Raw genomic sequence first — 22,077 nt, forward strand, 5'->3', positions numbered from 1 at the left:
TAAGTTTGGATCTTTCTTAGTCACTCCAAAATTAAGCTTTGGTGAGGTTTTGACTTTTTTCATTTTCAAAGTTTTCAAAACCCACCTCATCTCCCTTGAAATCTTTACTACTCTGTTCGAGGTATCACATTTCAGTGAAGGCTTTCGTTCCAATGTTTATAAATCATATTTATATTTTTTCTAGACTTGTATTCGACCTATATAATGTCATTACGAAGCCTCACTATTTATTGGATGAATATTCATATTATTTATTTTCTTTTGAATAATAATGGTTTCAATCGAAAACCGTAAATAAAACAAGTTTAAAACATCAAAATGAAAAAAATAAGTTTGGATCTTTGAATTCACTGTGGTCAGGCTTCCAATGTTCCCATATTCTTATAATGCGGACAGTAAGGATGCCTCTACGGGAATTTGAAAGGTCTTTGAGCAACAGTTCTTCCATCTATGGAATTTAAAAATAATGATGTGCATTAGAAAATTTGGTCAGAACATCAATAATGTTACAGTATTTGAGATAGTATGAAAGTAATTGCAAAGATTGTGTATGTGTAAATGAATATATCTTCAATGTATGTTTTTTTTTAGAACAAAGTGTTAAAACTGTATATATTTCTGGCAGGTATCATAAGTTTTAATTAAGCTAGACTGATATAGATTGAAGTGGGAATAAAAAATTACAACTACGTGAATTACTTGTGCAAAGGCAGATGGATTTTTTTATTATCATGGACATGGGTGTTGCATATGATGAATGTAAGGAGGCTAGCGGCAGCGACAAAGCAAGAAGAGGTTGGTGGTAGTATAGCAAAAAGGAGGAAATATGTGCGAAAATCTTCATACAGGAGGAGCGATAGAAAGGAAAAGCTCAAAGAGTTGGTTTACCTCCATGGATGAATGCGTGAGTGTTTGATGAGCAGATCGATCTTAGCTCTGGAGTAAACTGTCTAGCTGTGGTAAATAGGAAAGGGGGATTTAAGTAGCGCAAGAGGAACAAGTGAGGAGGGAGTACAAAGGAAATAACCAGGCGGTGGTACAGGTAAACTGCAACATGCATGATGCAAGCCGACGCGTGTACTTATTCTGGAAGACGTGTGTGTATGTGTAAAAAAGTTCAAAAAAACAGAGAAAACTACGACCACGACTGTATACATACAGGTGTGAGAGCAGACTCATGTTTGTGAACAGGACCACGGTAAAAAAAAGTTCAAAAAAACAGAGAAAACCAAGTTTAGTATTGTTACTTATTTTTGAATTGAAGATCCATAGTGTCATGCTGCAATCATTCACGACAAGAAAAAACCATCGAATAACTACTGAACCTAGCGAACAAGACTTATGACTGCTATTGTGCTAACTTCAAGCATATACATTTTTTTATAGCAGCCCTCGAAACGGGTTCGATATGGTGTTTCACGGGAATTCCTGTTAGCTGTATACAATCAAACTCAAATGTGTAGGCTTGCAGAATCATGGATGATTTATGCGGCAGGATCATAGGTTGGCCCATGGAGATGTCTTGGTTTAGTACGTGCTACATGGTCATTCAGCGGAGCCCCAGTCAGCTGGATATGATGTCAAGTGCTAGTTGAGCAGTTATCAACAACAACTCTGAAAACAGAGAAAGAAACAGGTAGCGGAATTCTGCAGAGGTGAACACTACTAAAAATAATATGCCATAAAGACTACACCAACTGTGAAACTCTAAACGATGAGGCTAGGGAACAAACAATCAACTGAACAGTAGAAAATACATAAAAATATTACCATACACAAACAATCAGCACAACCTGAACAGTAGCAAATACAGGAGTTCAAATGTATTATTCTACACATAAAACCAGCACAACATTTGAACAATCCCAAATACAGGAGTTCAAGTATTATCGTACACACATTGACAATTACGAATCATCAATATCTTTACATTAACTTCATGGAAATAAAAATTTCAGCCTGATATGCTGCTTCATGCTTCTTCGGAGCTCCTGTTACTCAATTAGTTACCTTTCCGGCCCAAATTTTCCATGTAATGACGGAAAACACATAAATCTGATCATATGTCTGGTCAATCAGGCGGAAATAAGCAATCCTCCATGCTTTCTTGAACAACAAGACGCAGAACACCACCCAGAGACCCAGAATAAATCCCAGAACCAGTCCAAAATAAAAGGTCACTGGCTCAAAGGAATGCTCATTCCTTATTAGATCATCTTGCCTTGTTACATTCTTCCCGGTGCAACTATTTGCAAGAGGAGGCCCACAAAGACCACTGTTGCCGCTGTACATGAAAGGTTCTTGTGTGTAGAGGGTGTCGAGCTGACGTCCTGATGGTATTCTCCCTGTTAGATTGTTACTAGACAAGTCCAAGTAGCTCAAATAGTTTAAATCTGACAGGCTCGAAGGGATTATGCCACAAAACATGTTCCTTGAGAGGTCAAGTGATTCCAATGCCTGCAAGGCCCCAAGCTTATTTGGGATTTCCCCACTCAATCGGTTCCACGATAGATTCAGGTTTATCAACCCATCAAGAACAAGTATTTCTTCTGGGATTACCCCAGTTAATTGGTTGAAAGATAGGTCAATGCTCACCAAATCCCAAATGCCGGCACTATAATTAAGTTCCCGTCCCTTGACGACTGCAGAGGAAAAGTCTAACGAACGGAACGTATCAAAGTAATCGGTAGAATACAGTTCATTCATGTCGGAGAAATCCTTTGCATCCTTTCCTATCATGGCCTTCATATTTGATAGATGCCACGGTATGGCACCTGATAAGCCATTGCCTGCTAGGTTCAGATGGTGAAGGCGACTAAGATTTGAGATGGCAGGTGGGATTCCTCCAGAAAATGTATTATGGTTTAGCCCCAGAAATCTTAATTCAACCAACTCTCCGATCCACAATGGTAACCTTCCGGAAAAACTATTATGTGATAGATCTAGAGACTTCAATTCTCTCATATTTTTTAGAAACGACGGGAACTTGCCTGAGAATCTGTTGTTACTCAACATGAGAAAGGCACTGCCCATCACCCCAAAACATGGAGGAAGTTGACCCTCCAAAAGGTTGCTGCTCAAGTCCAAGGAATACAAGGATTCCGCTTTGCAGAGAGATTCCGGAATACGACTAGTTATTTGATTGGATCGCAGCCATAATGATCTCAAATCTGTAAACTCAATGTTTGATGGCAAATTTCCGGATAAAGAGTTTTCAGACATGTCCAGGCTGATAATACTTCTTGGTAAGTTGGGGATTCCACCAGTCAGTTTATTTGATTTGATAAAGAAACGTTCCAGTGCCATGAATTCCATGTTTCTTGGCAACCTGCCACTTATTCCATTGTTGGAGATGTCTAGATATATGACCTTTGCAAATGTAGTGGTGAACCAGTCAGGAAGCCTATCCACTATACCTGTGCTAGATATATCCATCAGCCACATGTCCACTTGGAACTGAAGCCATGCAGGAAACGAAGGGCCCAGTTGGCAAGAGCCAAGATGTATGTCTTGTAAACTGAAGGGTGGTATCCAATTGGGACCAACTATAATCCGCAAGGAATTCCCACTTAATAGCAGCCTGTTTAACCTCGTTAGACTTGTAAAATGTTCTTCAGTGAAGTCACCAATCAAGTTGTTGTCTCGAAGGTCCAACGTAGCCAAATTGCCAAGCATACCGATTTCAGATGGAACATGTCCGCTAAGATTGTTATGTTCCAGACTCAATGTGGTCAAATTACCGAGCATGCCAACCTCAGATGGCACAGGTCCACTAAGATAATTCATATAGAGATCAAGGCTGCTTAAACTAGAGAGCATCCCTACCCCTCGTGGTATACCTCCAGCTAGGTTGTTCTGAGAGATATCAAGAACGACTAAGCTGGTTAAGTGTGCTATCTGTTCCGGAATTATTCCGGTAATATTGTTGGATCCCAAATGCAACACTTGCAGTTTGTTCAAGGGACAGTGCGGCATCCTCCCTATAATATCCTTTATATTTCCATCAATATGGCAAGAAGAAATGTCCAGGATTCTCATATTGCATAGTGTTCTGAAGCTTGTAGTCATCGTTCCCATGTTACGATTAAATGACAAATCAATGACTTGAAGGGACGTCATTTGTGCCAGTGCATCAGGAGCTTGACCGTACAGTTGAGTGTCGGCAAGGTAGAGATGTTGGAGGCCTGTCAAATTCCAAAACCAACTTCGTGCCATTGGGTGGGGAAACATGTTGCCAGAGAGATCAAGCCTCTCGAGTTTGGTAAGGTTACTATGCGGGAGCGACTGATTTGCGGTTGAAAGAGAGCAAGACCCAAGGTCAAGGGCCTTCAAAGAAGGAATCATATTGACAACATAAGGCCAATCAACAATTGTGCTGAGGTTTACCCCATTCATTCCAAGAGACTGCAAATTTGGGATGAGCGCTACCCATGAAATGTCTGTTGAGTACATTCCATGGCGATGGCATGAGAGGTCAAGATGCTGCAGGTTTGAGAGGTTGCCGAGCTGAGGGGGCACTCTGCCCAAAAATGGTATGCCGGAGAGGTTGAGATATCTCAATCTCGTCAAAGAGGCCAAGAACTCCGGCATGCGGCCACTTGGGCCCTCGAGGTAATTCATGCTGAGATCAAGGCGCACGAGACGATCCAAGGAGAGCAAAGAATTACTTATCTCGCCAACCAAAGCTGTGTTGTCTTGGTAGTACCCTTCCAGGGGTAGATTACGAAGATGAAGCCTAAGAACATGGCCTGTCCGGTTGCTGCACTTGACGCCCCTCCACTGACAGCAGTCTTCCTTGTGCCACGAGTCAAGGACGCCCAAGGGGTCGCTGGTGATGCCGCGCTTGAAGGAAAGCAAGGCGTCCCGCTCCCGTGGTATGCAGCTTGCGCCGGCTGAGCCGCCGGCCGCCCCGAGCTGAAGTGCATCGGAGGCCAGCAAGCTGGCCGCAGCTAGGACGCATATGAGCAGGAGCTTGGAAGTGGTGGTACGCATGGCGAAGAAGAAGAAGAAGAAGAAGAAGACGGCTCTGTGTCTGTGCCGTTGAAAACAGAGTTTCATGGCAAATTTGTAAGCAATTTTAGTCCATGTTTCTGATCGAGTCCGTGTTTCCTTACTGACAGGCAATCTGACGCCACCCATGTGAGCAAGCACGTGCACGTACACACGTTTTTTGGGCAAGTTCGCATCAGGCATGGAGAATTCCACACAAACTCCAAGGCCTGAATTTGTCTACTTGTGAGAGTCCCTAAACCAGTGAATTTGACCGACGTGCACGTTAGGCAAGTGAAGACCGCGGCATGGTTTAGTAGTTCCTACCATTTCTCTGCTCACTCAACGATAAAATATGCACTTTTGTTTTTGTTTTGGTAGACCCCCTCTCCTTCATAAAATGTAGAAAAAAAAACGTATACTCATCTTGTATTGTACGCTACAGATCATTATAGGTATACAATGTATATCCATCTTATATTATATATGTGCGGTCTGTTTCTTCTTTTACATTTTGTTAGGTGTGGGTGTGTGTGTGTGGGGGGGGGGGGGGGGGGGGGTTGTTTGTACCGAAGCATACCTTATACGTGAAGGTAACTTCAGGCAGTTTTACAGTTTCTTTTAATCTTTGTTGTTGTAGTTTTTGATGAGAACTTCTGCTGGGTTGTGGAGTGATCCAATGACGAGGAGGTTCATCCATGATGAGCTTAACAAATATGGCAAGGGAGCTCAAGGTATGGTGTTTCTTCAAGCACCTTGCCGAGGACGAAAAAAAGAAACGTCCACTGGTAGAAAATAGGCCTTTGGATTGAAGCATAATGCTGCCAGTAGTCCTGGTTCTTGAGGCTAGGCTTTAGTTCCGGTTTATTAGGAACATTTAATCCTGGTTTGTGTTACAAACCAGGACTAAAGGGGGTGGTGGCAGGCTCGGACCCTGCGAGCCCCTTTAGTCCCGGTTTGTAACACAAATCGGGGCTAGAGATGGATCTCTAGTCCCGGTTTGTAGCACCAACCGGAACTAAATATATCCCTATACCACTAGATTCCCTTCGGCTCAACCCAACACGCTCGGTCCCCCCTCCAAGTGACGGCGGCAGTGCTGTCTGTGGACATGCTCTGGACCCAACCAGCCACTAGATTCCCTTCGCTCGGTCCCCCCTCCAAGTGACGGCGGCAGTGCTGTCTGTGGACATGCTCTGGACCCAACCAACCACTAGATTCCCTTCGCTCGATCCGACCCACACGTTTCCTCAGAGCACGAACTAGCTGATTCTCCCCTTCACATGTAGGATGGTCAAGCTCGAGCTCCTCAAATCCCTCCATTACTTCATCCACCAACACAACAACATAGCCATGTGGAATCAGAAGGCAGTGAAAAGTTTCGTTGGGTTGAGGAGGTGCAACAGAGTCGACAGCCGCCTTGAAAGTAAGGTTCCGGCATTTCGTCATAAGCTCGCAATGCTGAGCCTCCGTGATAGTATCCACGGGGTAGCTAGGAGTCGTGAAGTCGGGCTGGACGTACTCCGGGGAAGCCACGCCGCTTCTCCGCTGAGATGGTGGGGTACCTTTTGGGGTAGCTTCGTGCCGCTGAGATGGTTGGCCGGTGGCTCGCTGACTCTCAAGTTTCTCAAGCTTTTGTAGTCTTGCATTGATCTATTGCATGTCGCTCAGCTCCGCTTTCCTCTTTCTCTCCCGGCTTCTGTAACCGCCTGCGTCGGGAAACCCAACCTTCCACGGAACGGAGCCTGGTGTACCTCGTGTTCGTCCAAGGTGCTCAGCATTCCCTAGGGCCTCAGACAGCTCGTCCTTCTCTCTGTCGGGAATGAACGGCCCTTCCTGCGATGCGGTGATATACTTCTGAAGCTTCTTGATGGGTATTGCAAGTTACTTGCCCGTCCAACGGCACTTCCCTGTTTCAGGGTCCAAAGTCCCCCCAACCCCGAAGAACCAAGTCCTTGACGGTCTGGCTAGTTCAATGTCTGTGGTTGGACCCCTTTAGCAATCAGGTCATTTTCAGCTTTGTCCCATAACGGTCGGGCTTTGAGGTAGCCACCTGACCGCGTGTGATGGTGATACTGCTTCTTTGCAACATTGTTCTTGTTTGTCTCTGACATTTTCTTACTCTTGTCTGATGTCTTGTAGGCCACAAATGTGGGCCAGTGATCTCTTATCTTCTCAAATCGGCCGATGAATTCTGGAGTCTTCCCTTTGTCGACAAACTTTGATTTCAACTCATGCTTCCACCTCCTGAATAGATTTGCCATCTTCTTAAGAGCACACGTCTTGACCAGTGGATCTATAAATGGCTTATTCGGATCCTCCTCTGGCGGTAGGGTGAAATTTGCCTTCAGCGCAGTCCAAAGATCATCTTTGTGTCTATCGATGACATAATCACCTTTTGGGACGTCATCGCCCTTAGGCTTATTCCATTGCTTGATCCTGATCGGGATGTTGTCCCTAACAATAGCTTCGCATTGAACAGAAAATGCGTCCTTGGTCCGCTTGGGTTGAATCGGTAGGCCATCGTCCGCGAGTGTTGTGATCGTGAACCTTTCATCCTTGCGCAACCTTCTATTCGGGCCTCGTCTCGTTACCGAAGTTTGGCTCGATCCGGAGGGCTATAAAAGAAGAAAGAAGAGTTAATATATGTACATACCAAAACAATTAATGCATCATTTAGCTAGTCAGCACATGCTTAATTAATATATATACCTCGCCGGACTTTGCAATAGCTCCCTCCTCCGTTCATTCACCGGAGCCGTCATGATGGTCTCCTTCTTCCTCCGGCATTCGGTCACCGGAGCCATCATGATCATGTCCTTCCTCCTTCATTCTTCGATCACCCGAGCCATCATCCTCTTCTTCCAGAACATCAGTATCGTTGAGATACGACAAGACATCACGTCCGGCAAGGATTATCTCCCCCCAACAACTGTTCTTGTTCCAAGTCTCTTTGATCCATAGTTTCTGCAAATATTTCACCTCCTTGTATGAATAACCGAATTACACAAACTTCTATGTTTTAAACATGCACAATTTTTTTTCTTTGGCTCCCATTAATATTGGCCAAAAAAGTTCCATCACTATACGATTTATGTTTTGTGAAGGAACGAATCGGGACTTGACAATGCATTCTCATGACTTACAAGATATAGCTTGAGAGTGCTTTCAAGGGAAGGGAAGCAAGAAGAAAACCCTAGCCACTCCAACCCTGCCAGTGGTGGATGCCATTCTGAGAGTGAGAAAGAGCACACGAGAGAAAACATAACCTGTTTGAGAGAGGAAGGAGAAGAATTGGAGGTTCTGTTCAGATTTGGTGCATCTGACTAGAGAGTGTTCAAGCTAGTGATTGGAGGCTCAAACATGTTTGGATCGACCCCAAACTTGGTGAGCTCGTTCCTTACTTTGAGTAATTCGATATGGTTAGCGAGTTTGAGGATTGGGTCAGTGGAGCATCGGATATGAGAGTGGTTTTGTCAGCTCTGACTGTTGCAGTTTCAGAACAGAGTAGTTTTGGAAGACGAACAACTTGGATAGGCAAAAGGTGTCCGATTGAGCTGAAATTTTGAGGGGATCTCAGAAACTCGTGTGTCTACTTGTATACCAAATTTGGTGTTGTTTCTTTCAGTGGTTCAAGAGCAGTTTGCAATATAGTGAAGGGGACATAAGCTGTTGTACTCTGCTTTGCTGAAATCTTGCCTCTTGTGGTTGTTGTTGTTGTTGCCGGTTGGTGATGTGGAGAGTGCGTTGTAAATCTCTCTAGAGGTTCTAGAGAAGACTTTGTACTCATCACTCTCATAGTTAAGTTGTGTGGACTGGTCGGTTGTGTGGACTGGTCGGTCTAGAGCCTTGGTTTTTTACTCCTCAACTTGAGGAGGTTTTTCCACGTAAAATCCTGTGTCACATGTGCATGTTGATTGTGTTATTCCGCTGTTTACTTGTTGGTTGAAGCTGTCTTTAAAGTTCATCACAGAAGAAGGGGACTATGTAGTGTGCATATTTGCCGTGTAGGTGAATTTGTGTTGCTCATTGTTGTTGTCCAGCCCCAACTAAACTTTCAAGGGAAGGGAAGCAAGAAGAAAACCGTAGCGACTCCCTAAAATTCTCATGTGATATTATTGGATGTTGGGAGTAGTATTTTGCAGACTCATAAAAAATTCATTTAGCAGACAACAACAATTTCACAGGACTTTGCTGAAAATGAGTTAAACTACTTCGCAATGGTGATGTTCTGACCAAAAGGAAAAAAAGGATTGTAGGCTGTACATAAACTATATTTTCAACTGCTATTTATTTTTAGTTTTCACAAAAAACTAAAAACAAGAAACATTACAAGTACGTTAATAGCTAGCAAGTATTGACATATTCAAATTAAAATGCAGTAGATAAAGTGTTTTGATAGCCAAACAGAAATAAATTACGTACTTGAGAAGATTAGCCAGAACTCGTTGTCCAATAGTAACAAAGCTGGCCTCTTGATTCGACAAAAACCAAGAAAGTGACGAAACACTAAAATAGAAATTAGGCATATAAAACACTATATGTAAATAACGAAACTTTAACATCACTAGTAGAAAATGGGGTTATAGTCCCGTTTGGTAAGGGTCTATAGTTTTGGTTCTTCAACCGAGATTATTAACTTGGGACTAAATACCCCCTCCCCCTAGTCCCGGTTTGCCATGAACCGGGGCTAATACCATTCCACCCACGTGGCGGGCAGCGTGTGAGGCGTGTCCCGGACCTTTAGTCCCGGTTGGTGGACTAGAGGCTTTGGTGATTTAGGGTTTTAGGGTTTATTTTTTATTTTTGCTTTTTATTTTCTGTTTTCCATTTAATTCTTTTTCATTTAGAACATATCAAAGAATTTGGTACATATATCATAGAATTTCTCGTAGGACGTATATCATAGAATATCTCGTACGACCAGATATATATATATGCACACACACACACACACACACACACACACACACATATATATATATATATATATATATATATATATATATATATATATATATATATATATATATATATTAGATCATGAATATAAAAATTATGAATACTATTTACGTACCGCAAGAGTTTCTGGTTTAGTGGGCAGTTCAGTCGTAAATGAGCGAATGTTCTCGCAAACAAAGTATGCACATATATTAGTCCCTGGTTTCTGCCGCATGCAAAACTGTACGAGAATAGAATTCAGTCAGATAATAATCAAGCAATATAATGGTATCGAAACTAGAACTAAAGAGATACGCGAACGTAGCTAGTACTACTTAATTACCCTGAAACCTGTCCATTGCAGCTCTACATTCCATTCATCGCGAACATTCTTGATGAACCGGCTCCAAACCCTGCCCGACAAAGAAAAATAATAAAAGGAGTCATTGATTAATTAATATCAGCTAATGAACTAAAGAGGCCGACATAGTGCGATAATGATTGAAATTACCGGCCGAGCATCAACTTCAAGGACATGTACTCGTCCGGGTCTTTTTTTAGTGAGTCGAGTATGTGAACGTTTCCCTTGTCAATCCTAATGAGAAGCAGGATAAAGTGGAATCTGCGTTGTATAAACGGGCATGCATGCAACTCATCAAGAACTATACGTAAACTTAATATCGATCGGGTAAGCAAAATAGAATTTATAGTACAAGACAACATTAACACCCACTTGAAGTTGTAAGGAAATAATATTTTTTTTCATTGCGACTTAGTATCTCCAAAAAACGAATCAAGTTCTCCTCTTTCTCTTCTGGGTAATCTAATGTCGCCTTTTCATGAATGGTATTTGGGTCAATGAAGCCAATGCCATATAGTCCATTTCTTTTCATTTCAAGGATCTTCTTTCTGGATAACACCACACACACAAAAGAATATAGTGAGGATAATTAGAGGCAAATGAACGAGCCGATGAGCTAGGGACTTGAATTACAGAAAGAAATCACTTACAAACAATAGCAACTGACGAGAGATTTGTCGAGTGCGTCTTGATTGTATAACTGCCAAAATTCTGGATTCTCAATCCACAAATCTTTTTCATTGAAGAAATGCTCTTCCTTCACTTTCACCATTAGGGCCCGACGCCCGATTTGTGCTTCCTTCATGTACCAGGTATGCAATTTGTACATTTTCATTGATAGCTGGTTGACAAGCTTAGGCCAGACGAGAGGTTTCTTGGATTGAAATGTCCATACTAGTTGCTTATTCCCTTCCACCGTGGTGGGAATGTACTCGTTGCCTAGGAGTTGTACACTAGTGACACTGGCCTCTATAGCCATCCTTTCAGCAGCAGCAGGATCGACTACGAACTCATCAGTACCCACCTTGAGCGGCGGGATCGATTGCACTGGTTGTTCTCCAAGTTGGGGAATGGTTTTCCTACTTCTTCTAGTAAGGAGCGCCGCCTTCATTTGCCCTTTTTGATATGACTTGGCAATAGAGCGGTCATAGTCTGATTTAACTCTCTTCGGAGGCGGCGGGTCTGCAAGATTGGCCAGAACGCGCTTGACGTCTTCGAGACGTGTTATATCCTTTGGTACAAGCTTTCTCTTGTCTTTATGGGCCTGCAACTCAGCAGCCACAACCTCGTCTATTTCCTCTCTGGTCTTCTCGTAAGACAACTTTGGCGGGGGAGGAGGGGTGCGTTTTTTCCTAGGCTTACTCTGCTTTGGACTCTGATTCTTTAACAGAAAATCAAATGGCTTTCCGGCGGCGGGTTGGCGGGGTGGAGTCGGCTGGCGGGGTGGAGTTGCCTGGCGCGGCGGACTTGGAGGAGGGGTCGGTGGCCTGAAAAAACTCCTGCTATAAAAACTGAAAAAACATGAGAGATTAACTAATTGAGACTTAGCGAAAATAACTGAGAGAATATCTTGAGGCTGAACAAAATAAATACTTATAGACTAACTATATGAATGGAAAATAACTGAAAATTACATCAGAAGAACTGAAATAAAACAGAAAAAGACCCGAGACTGACCAAAAATTACAGAAACACTGATCAAACTAAATCGCATCAGAAAAATTGAAACACAACACAAAAAAACTGAAAATAATGAACGGAACACTAAAAAGGAATAAAGACTGATAACCGAGACATTGTTGTAGATCCTTAAGATGAAATGAATGACTGAACAGTATGAAGGAATGAACTAAATTAATTACTGAACATCATAAATAGAAACACACCTACAGAAAACTGATGATGAATTTCTTCACTGGTCGAAGCACACACCTATACATAACTAAAGGCAAGCTAATTAAGACACTGAAGAACAAAGAGAAACTGAATATGACTGAAAAAATATAACTGAATATGACTGAAATTGGAGACTGAACTAAACTGAAGATCCACACTACTTGACCAAAACTGATGCTCAATACCTGAACCTAAACTGATTTCCATTATCTGAACAAATACTAGAAAAATGACTGTTTGAATAAAATCTCAAAACACCTAGTAGGAAATTAAATTAACAGAAATGTAACCCAAAATGATATACAACATGAAAATGGCACACACTGTAACCTGAAATAACTGAATAAATAAGATGAATCTACCTCTACATTTATGTTGCTGCTTCTTCATCACATATTTGTTATTCAGTTGATGTTGTATCTGAAAAATCACTGAATTTTAGAGGTCAATAGCAGTGTGAATGAGGTATGCAAGGTGCATTGTAAGCCAAGAAGTTGTATTCATGCAGGTCAAAAGAGGAGGGATAAAAAATGATTTATATTTTGTATGCCTTCAACCTTGTGTGTAACTAATAGAAAAATATTTTTGTGCATGAAACAGCCAAACTTCTCTTGTGTGGCACCGTTGAAGGGTTATATTGACCTAAATGGAGGCTCTCAGACAATCAATCCCAGGTGCTCGGGCGCCAAAGTACGTCGAGCAGCAAGCCGACCGCGTAGTCGGCGAGGTCGATGGAGAAGACTTCGCCTGAGTTGGCGACGGCCACGCCGCGGCAGCTGCACTCGACGAGGTTGATGTGGTCGGCAGAGAGGAGGACGATGGTCGGCAGGCGTCGGGGTCGTGTGCGGCCAATCTGCCGAGTGAAGATTCGACCGGCGGAACCCCAGGTCGGTGGGCCTAGGGTGCGCGCGGCCTCCACCCCTCAGACCTAGTGTGGTGTCTAAGATCGTCATAAAATATAGTGTGACGCACTGGTTATCGGGCGCCACATAAAAGGGTCAGCTACATGATTTTTTTAGACGTGGTTCAGTTTGTGAAATACTTTCGTCTACAGGTTAAATTTATCAAATTTGCAGACTCTACGAGTGTTTGCTTGTTCCAGTCGCTAGTTGATCTTCAGGCTGGTTAGTCTTGTGACAAGGACATATCCACGTCAGGCTAGCAGTGCCGCGTAGAAAGTCAAGATGCACGTACAGTAATCAATCGACCATGCATACACGGTCACGTAAGCCTAGATAGAGTTGCAGCGCCGCCTACCGGTCAACATTTGAGAGCTAACCACACGAGCTTGTCGTGCTTAATTAGGCAAATTAAAAAAAATTGCAAGCATCAACGAACACGCATGCGGCTGAACACGACTTGTTTTTTGTATTAATTGTTGGGTTCACCGGCCGATCCGTCGATCCATCCGCCGCCCGCTCGTCCGTTGAATCTCGAAACTGGATAGGTGTTTCAGAAACTGGGCAGGTGTTTCAGAAAACTGTCTAGTCCGTGCCTTCGCCTACGCCTCGGCCCCGACGACCTGGCCGCCGCCGGCCTGCTGCGGCTCCGTCGCCCCTCCGCCGTCGGCCTGCTGCGGCCCCGACGACCTCGCCGCCGCCGGCCTGCTGCGGCCCCGTCGCCCCTCCGCCGTCGGCCTGGTGCGGCCCCGACGACCTCGCCGCCGCCGGCCTGCCCGTCGCCCTCCGCCGCCCCGCGCCACCGCCCCGCCCCGTCGTCCTGCCCCACGGCCCTCCGCCGCCGGCCTGCCCGTCGCCCTCCGCCATCGGGCAGCTCCGCAACTGGCCTGCAACATTTCTGCAATAGGGTCGTGGTTTCTGCAACTCAGCCATTGTTTCAGGAGTTACGTAAAAAAAAAATTGCAACGCGATCATTGTTTCAGGATTTTTTTTGAACCACGATCATTGTTTTCGCAACGCGGCTATTGTTTCTGCAACTCGACCTGTGTTTCAGGAACTATTGGATACGGGGACGTACATCGGACGGCTGCACCAGTACATCTAACGGTCATCTGCCGATGGATGTGTAGCAGCCCCCTTAATTGTTAGCAAGGGGACGAGAGAAGAAGACGGAGAATTCAAATGGCATGCATCAACTGATCCTTCTCTTCCAAGCATGGTCACGTTATGCTCTTTGCTGATACTTCCTCCATAAAGAATTATAAGATTTACACAAAAAGATGAGCACTTCGAGCCAGGCATCAATATGAGTGCGATTTTCAACTTCCATCCTGGCTCGCCACAACACCGCATCATCACGGCAAGCTTTGAGGATGGCGGACAGAGATAGCGAGCCGTCCCGAAACACCACAGTGTTCCGCCGCTTCCAGAGCCTCCAACAACAGAGGAGGACGAAGGCGTCGCCCACCGTGCCATCGACGTTGAAGAGATGAAGGGCTCTAACCGAGGCGCCGTCCGGCGACACGCCAAGGCATCTCCAAAACTGCACCGTGAAGGGGCATCCAAAAATGAGGTGCTCAACGGTCTCCAGAACCGCCTCACAACACGGACACCCGGCCTCCTTCGCCTTCAGGATAGTCTTGCGGATGAGCACGTCCCACGTGTGGACGCGTGACATGATCAGCAGCCAACCGAAGAACTTGACACGCGAGGGGGCCCGGTTCGACCATAGTAAGGTGGTCGTCACATCCCCAACACCGCAGATGCGGTACAAGGCATACGCCGTCCTAACCGAGAATCGCCCCCGGAACCCCTTGCAAAGGGGGGGCAAGCCGAGTGTCCGGAGACCCGCTCCCGGGGCAAATCTCAACGAGCAGCTGGACCTCGACACATTTACGGACAACCAGCGGAGTGAGCCTAGGCACAAGAAGGGCACACACCCCATCCCGATGGGCCTCCTACTCCATGATCTTCGAACGGTCGCATGAGAGAACAAGGCGGGGAAAACCATCCAGAGCGGCCCGCAGGGAAGCCACCCGTCGTTCCACAACGAGGTCCGCCTCCCATCCCCCAACAACACACGGGAGAGCGACTAGTAGGTAGGTAGCAGCCCTCTGAGGGCACGCCAGTGCTCCCTCTCCAGAGGGGACTAGTCGTCGGCGAGGAGAGAGCGCCCGCCCAGCTGCCCCCAAACCCACAAAGGCCACCTCAACGGGACCCTAGAGTGCAAACGGTGCAGCAGCTTGCGGATGAGGTAGTCTTTCTGGACTTCAAGAGCTCGACCACCCCATCCACCCTCTGCCTTGGACCGGCAGACACACTCTCAGGTGACCAGGCACTGCGGCCCGGAGGCGCGGTCGGCGACGTTCCACAGGAACGCCCTTCTGAGCTTGTCGAGCGTAGTGGACACCGCGGGGGGGGGGGGGGGGGGGGGAGCATGGTGGCCATAGCATAGGTGGGGATGAGTCGAGAGCCGCGTTGATGAGCACCAGCCTCCCAGTGGGGGATAGCAAGCGTGCCTGCCACCCGCAAGGTAGCCGTCCACCTTAGCGAGCAAGGGAGCAAAATCGTCGAGTTTAAATTTGTCGCGGGAGAGCGGCAACCCCAGATAAGACTTCTACAACGTAGATGATGTTGTGATTTTTTTGTCTTATGGGTGTTGTTTCGTAAGGACCTTTTTTTAGGGAAAACATCCTGGTCAGCCGACCGATTCAGTTCGAGGCATCCGTCGCCTTTGGCATGCAACGCGTGTCCCTTCTAGACCCATGCACCGCACTACATCTTTCTACCTTATCTGACCTGAGTCGCTCATTTTTTATTCAAAACTGATCTTGTCTTCTCTCTGATCTCTCTCCGCCGTCTCTCGTTCCGGTCACGGGTAGCCAGCAACGTGCTCATGGAGAGGTTGCTTGAATTTTGCAACATCGTTCATGTTGCGAAAATCCTCTAGCAACATCATCTATGTTGTAAAAAAAGTTTAGACGTTTTGTTTTCTGCATCACCACCTTTGTTGCAAAAATCTTCCCGCAACATCATCTACGTTGCAAAAAAAAACTTTAGACGAAAAAAAAAATCTGCAACACCACCTTTGTTGCAAAAATCCTCCCGCAGCATCATCTATGTTGCAAAAATAGTAAAGACGAGAACAAAAAATTCTGCAACACCGTCTTTGTTTTGTAAATGTTTCTGCAACAAGATGTTTGTTGCAAACACAACAGAGTCCAACACTTCAATGGTTTCGCAACAGAGCTGTTGTTGCATAGCGAGCTACACAACATCTATCTTGTTGTATTTTGCGACGTGCACCTTAGGAGAGATCTGACAGCTGTTTGTGTCACAATCCAACGGTGAAGGAGGTGGATGATGTTTTCAATTCATCTACCGGCTGATGCGTAGCAGCCCCCTTTTTTTTAACATAGATCGATGATGTTGCAGAAAAATTGTTAAGGTGACAGAGGCACGCGTCACGCGCGAATAGTCATAAGAATTGTTGGCGCGGCTCCCGATCCGATCTAGATGGAAGACTCAAGGGCTTCGCAACATTTATCGTGTTGCAATCATGTGTTTTGCAACACCTATTGTGTTGCGCTAAGATATGCGTTGTGCACCATTTAATGAAACTTGAATCCGACCACTGCACGGAACGCTACGCTTAATCGGTATGTTGATCCTTATCATTTCGCATTAAAGAAATCCTATTACTGTGGCCAAAGTCATAGATGTTGATGCGGAGAGATTATGCCGGCAGCCGTCTCCCAGTCAGACAGAAACTTGTACAACCTTTTCCGTGATAGAGTTGTACTACCTCCATAGCAATATATTTTTTGCGTTGACTAGATATGATATTTTTTCTATGTTTGCATTTTTTTGAATAATACGAATGGAATGGTCAAACATTGCATGAAAAGGTGAATAGCGAGAAATATTTCTATACTACGTGAATATTAGACTAGCTGTGCTGAAAAGGTCAATGTATGTAAAAATTCAGCAGTAAGAATAAAAATTGATATTGATTAAGTATGGTAGATGGTGAGATAGCAAAAAAGAAAGAATCTGTAAAAACATTGAGATGGGCATGAACAATAGGAAAGCAGTAGTATGTGAATTCTTTGGACTTAGTGGTGAAAATTATATAAGTTTTGAAATAAACAAATTTCTTAAGATACAGTTAATATGTTTTATGTCAGAGCTAGTGTAAAATTTGATTTTATGATTATAAAACATGACAAAGTATTAGCCGCTCAATCGCATGGGCTGCCGTTCTAGTTCTAGTTAGTACGAAAATGTCTGTTGACCTATGACCGTTCTTGGGTTGGGATTAACTAACAATACAATCAACATCAAAAGCATGGGCTGGTGCAAATAAATTAAAGGAGATTAACTATATGTAGCGTTGATCGACCGCCATCGCCCGTTTCAATTATTTTTTCTTCTCCTGCAATCTGATTTTCAGGTCAAACATTGCAGACGGCGGTTCAGTTCAGGTGTTTTATCCCCAGCTATCATCATCTTACCAACTTAACATAGTTTACCATATACGGAGTATATATATAGGGCATGTGGCGATTCCTCATAGACCGCAAGTAGTTTAGCGACTAGCAGCAGACAGGTGTTACTTGTTCTTGGCTGTCATGGCCAAGTTCTCCATGGCGGCCTCCAACCTCTGCATGGCAATTGTTGCCCTGGTCGCGGTTGCGGCAGCTGCCGTCGTCGAGGCCGCCACCGCCGTTGAGCACACCTTTGTTGTAAGTTCAGACTATAGAGCGAGCAAGCAATGCGTAACAATCGATCGATTGATTCATGCTTGATTTGTTCCAATATGCCTGATGACATATATAGGTGAGCGAGATGAAGATGACGCACCTGTGCAACGAGACGCTGGTCACGGTGGTGAACGGGCAGCTCCCTGGCCCGGCGATCGAGGTCACCGAGGGAGACTCCGTCTCCGTCCATGTCGTCAACAAGTCTCCCCACAACATAACAATCCATTGGTAATCAAATAATGACCAAGTATTTACCAATTCTGATCCTGCATTTGTTGATCCTCTCTTGTTAATCATGTGGTTGCTTTGTGATGGATGCGTGTAGGCACGGACTGAAGCAGCGGCTCAACTGCTGGGCCGACGGTGTGCCGATGGTCACGCAGTGCCCTATCCGACCAGCCCACAACATGACATACCGTCTCAACGTCACCGGGCAGGAAGGCACCCTGTGGTGGCACGCTCACGTCTCCGGCCTCCGGGCGAGCCTGCACGGCGCCTTCATCATCCGGCCACGGCACGCCTACCCATTTCCGAAGCCCCACAAGGAGATCCCCATCGTTATAGGTTCTTCACTTCACAGATTATTCATATACCAAATCCTGTAGAGTTCTTGCAAATCAATTTGGCGTCATCGTCTATGAGATTCTGATCGAGATCGAACTGGTGTGTATGATCTTGATCATGGCAGGTGAGTGGTGGAGCTTGAACCTCGCGCAGTTGGCCAAGAACATGGAGGATGGCTACTACGATGACTCCTCAAGTGCAACCACAATCAATGGCAAGCTTGGAGATCTATACAACTGCTCCGGTAATCATCTGTTTTTAGATAACATGTATTCTACTGTGAAAAATTCGGAGCATGTCCATGTCTAAAAATGTTACTACTCTATTTCTTTTTTATTTCTCTGATATAGTGAAAAATATTGGACCATGTCCATGTCTAATTTAAAGGTTATTACTTTATTTCTCTTTTGCTCATCAACGTGAAGGGGTCGTGGAAGATGGCTTGGTGCTGGACGTGGAGCCCGGCAAGACCTACATGCTCCGCCTCCTCAACGCCGCGCTCTACTCCGAGTACTACGTCAAGATCGCCGGGCACGAGTTCACGGTGGTCGGCGCAGACGCTAACTACGTCCGCCCCTTCACCACGGACGTCCTCGCCATCGGCCCCGGCGAGACGCTGGACGCTCTTGTGGTCGCCAGCGCGACCCCCGGCAAGTACTACATGGTCGCCGTAGGTGGCCAGGCGCCCAAGCCCGACATCCAGATCCCCGAGACCCGGTCGAGAGCGACGGTGCGGTACGCGATTGGTGCCGGCAACGGTGACGAGGCGGCTCCGCCGGTCGTGCCGGAGATGCCTGACCAGCACGACTTCATGGTGTCCTTCAACTTCCACGGCAACTTGAGCAGCCCGAACCGGACGGGCTCGCCGCCGGTGCCGGCGACTGCCGATGAGAGCCTGTTCGTCGTGCTCCGCATGGGCTCCATCTGCCGAGGAGGTCGACTGTCCTGCAAGAGGAGCGGGAGCAAGGAGTCCATCATCGTGGAGACCATGAACAACGTGTCCTTCCAGCTCCCCGCCGCGGCGGCAGCCACGCCGCTGCTGGAGGAGCTCTACTACGACAACCGCGGCAACGGAACGACCGTCGGCGGCGGGCTGGACGAGCTGTACACGCTGCCGGACAGGCCGGCGAAGCCGTTCAACTACACCGACCGCGCCTTGATCCCGTGGGGTCCCAACGAGGCGTGGCTAGAGCCGACGGAGAAAGCGACGGTGGCGCGGCGGTTCCGGCATGGCACCGTGGTGGACATCGTGTTCCAGAACGCGGCGATGATGGACACCGACAACCACCCGATGCACCTGCACGGGCATGACATGTTCGTGCTCGCCCAGGGGCACGACAACTACGACGCGGTGAGGGACGTGGCGAGGTACAATGTCGTGGATCCGCCGCTCAAGAACACGGTGCTTGTCCCCAGGCTAGGATGGGCTGCCGTCCGCTTTGTGGCCGACAATCCAGGTGCGTACCCAGGGCATTCCAGTATGTTTCCCATAAATTGTTCATCCAATCATTCCTGTATGTTTGTTATAAACTGTATATTTGGGTTTCCTTGAGAATTTGAAAACTTTGAAACTATAATTTATACATAAGTGCAACACAGGAAATTTGATTTGAGAGAGACACACCACAGAGAGAGAGAGAGAGAGAGAGAGAGAGAGAGAGAGAGAGTTTTACTCCAATTTGTTTGTCTAGTCGCTATGAAAAAGTTTGACTTATTTGATCCATTGTTTCCTTGGTATATATACTAATAATGCATATAGTCACTGTTTTAGAAATGAAGTGTGCAAGTTTTTTCCATGGGATTTGATGCTTCTCTCTCTTATACATTCAATTTAATTTTGTAGGGGTGTGGTACATGCATTGCCACTACGAGCTGCATGTGTCGATTGGAATGGCGGCTGTGTTCGTCATAGAAGACGGGCCAACACTGGAATCAGCTCTTCCGCCACCGCCTCTAGATTTTCCGAAATGCAACCAATAATCTAGCAGTGACAGGAAAAAGAGTGTTATCTCGGACGGTTGTATTATTATTATTATTTTAATAATAATTTATTTATACAAGGGGTAACAGTTTGATTCCATTGGCTCAAGGGCTGCAACTTTGCATTAATTAGTAACAGTATGATTTACCTCAGCATAATGTTGATGCCATTTTACTGATTAATGATTCATCGCAAAAAAAGATTAATGATGACATAATAAATGGGGACTGACTTCCTTTTCTAGTAGATAAGGAATTAGTCTTATAGTTGCAAGGTGATGGATATAGGCGAGGAAACATATAAAAGATGGTTTAAAAACTTTTAAAAAATAAAATGAAGATACATCTATCTACTCCTCTAAAGTTATGACAATTAAATGGCTGAGATTCCTAGAATAAACCAATAGCCAGCGGCAAGCAACACGTACATCATATGGACTCTATGGAAGCAACTATATATAAATCCAATGTAACGTGACCATGATAGATGGAAGACAACACGTGTGTGTCATATCTTCCAACGATTTTCCACCATGTTAAAAAAAACGATTGCTTCGTAGACTAGAGGATGCATGTTGATCGCTACAACCAAGAAGTCGTTTCTCTTCACGCCGAGCGAGAACGGAAGCACACTCGGTTTTCAAGAATTCTCCATATATACAACCTTAATTAGTGAACCGTGTAGCTCTCAAAACAATTGTTGATTCCCCTAGAAAGAATAGAAAAACGAGTGTTGCTGTAGCGTTTGTGATGATCAGTATTATGCTAAGTACACGTCTATGGGGAAATTTTGTATAGGAGCCCAGCCTGCACACGTGCAGATTATTTTAGTTAGAAAAACATGTACACAAACAGTGACACAACACGCTAGCTGAGTCAAACTTTTCTTTTCCTGAAACAGCTGAGTCAAATTTGGAAATATAAAAACTAGAGTAGTTCACGTGCACATTAAAAAGGAAACTTAGAAGAATGTTTTTTTTTCTATCAACTTAAAAGAAGGTTTTTCAAATAGAGAAGCATGCACACTTAAATCTGCCTACAAGAAAAAAATATACTACAAGAATATGTACGTGCACCAGCAATATCTGTCCCTATATCTTTTGTATATCCAACTCAGGTACAAACATGTCACCACAGTTAATCACGGTTGATCTACATTTTGAGTTGTTCAACATACTACTACATATCTCTGCCTACAAGAAAAATAAATACAACAAGTATATGTACATGCACAAGCTATATCTGGCCCCATATGTATGTATATCCAACTCAGGTACAAACATATTATCACAGGTCATCACGGTTGATTGAGATTTTGAGGTGTTCAAAATACAACTAGATATAATACTACTTGATATATGTTTCTCAAAGATGAATATAAGAGGATACTATTGTAAAAAATGTAAAGTTTTTAATTAAAAAAAGTATTCGATCTATATTTTTATATATAAAGTTTAGCTACAAGGTTTAATCATAAAATTTAACACGTGCAGTTGAACATAAAATAAAAGTTAATATCTTATTTCAGTTGGAGTAGAATACAAGTTAGTGTAGAAAAGCAAGGACACACAAAAAGAACCCACGAACAAGATTTGGTAAAAAAAAGTTTAATACCGAATACACCAATAGTTACTTTGTTTTAGACAACCAAACAACATAAACACTTAGACTAAGAGGACAGTGT

At 44.8% G+C, this 22,077-nt stretch overlaps 2 protein-coding genes across 2 annotated transcripts; one reads left to right on the plus strand and one right to left on the minus strand.

Moving 5' to 3' along the window:
- Positions 1–1,973: 1,973 nt before the first annotated feature.
- On the minus strand, positions 1,974–5,004 carry LOC123411664 (receptor-like protein EIX2). Its single transcript, XM_045104630.1, has one exon. The coding sequence runs from the start codon at positions 4,990–4,992 to the stop codon at positions 1,999–2,001; it is 2,994 nt and encodes a 997-aa protein (XP_044960565.1). The 5' UTR covers positions 4,993–5,004; the 3' UTR covers positions 1,974–1,998.
- Positions 5,005–17,621: 12,617 nt separating this feature from the next.
- LOC123411728 (laccase-15-like) lies at positions 17,622–20,548 on the plus strand. The gene is made up of 6 exons (XM_045104690.1): positions 17,622–17,831; positions 17,926–18,077; positions 18,175–18,413; positions 18,538–18,657; positions 18,839–19,870; positions 20,257–20,548. Exons 1-6 carry the CDS (start codon positions 17,718–17,720, stop codon positions 20,391–20,393), a joined length of 1,794 nt encoding a protein of 597 aa, XP_044960625.1. The 5' UTR covers positions 17,622–17,717; the 3' UTR covers positions 20,394–20,548.
- Positions 20,549–22,077: the final 1,529 nt, after the last annotated feature.

This window comes from Hordeum vulgare, chromosome 7H (assembly GCF_904849725.1).
Source record: "Hordeum vulgare subsp. vulgare chromosome 7H, MorexV3_pseudomolecules_assembly, whole genome shotgun sequence".
Taxonomy (NCBI): Eukaryota; Viridiplantae; Streptophyta; class Magnoliopsida; order Poales; family Poaceae; genus Hordeum; species Hordeum vulgare.

Bases quoted from the DNA above. Each gene is read 5' to 3' on its own strand.
- LOC123411664 (XM_045104630.1), bottom strand. From the start codon at position 4,992: ATGCGTACCACCACTTCCAAGCTCCTGCTCATATGCGTCCTAGCTGCG.
- LOC123411728 (XM_045104690.1), top strand. From the start codon at position 17,718: ATGGCCAAGTTCTCCATGGCGGCCTCCAACCTCTGCATGGCAATTGTT. The intron at 18,658-18,838 runs GTAATCATCTGT...ATCAACGTGAAG, and splicing joins AGATCTATACAACTGCTCCG to GGGTCGTGGAAGATGGCTTG. The intron at 19,871-20,256 runs GTGCGTACCCAG...TTAATTTTGTAG, and splicing joins CTTTGTGGCCGACAATCCAG to GGGTGTGGTACATGCATTGC.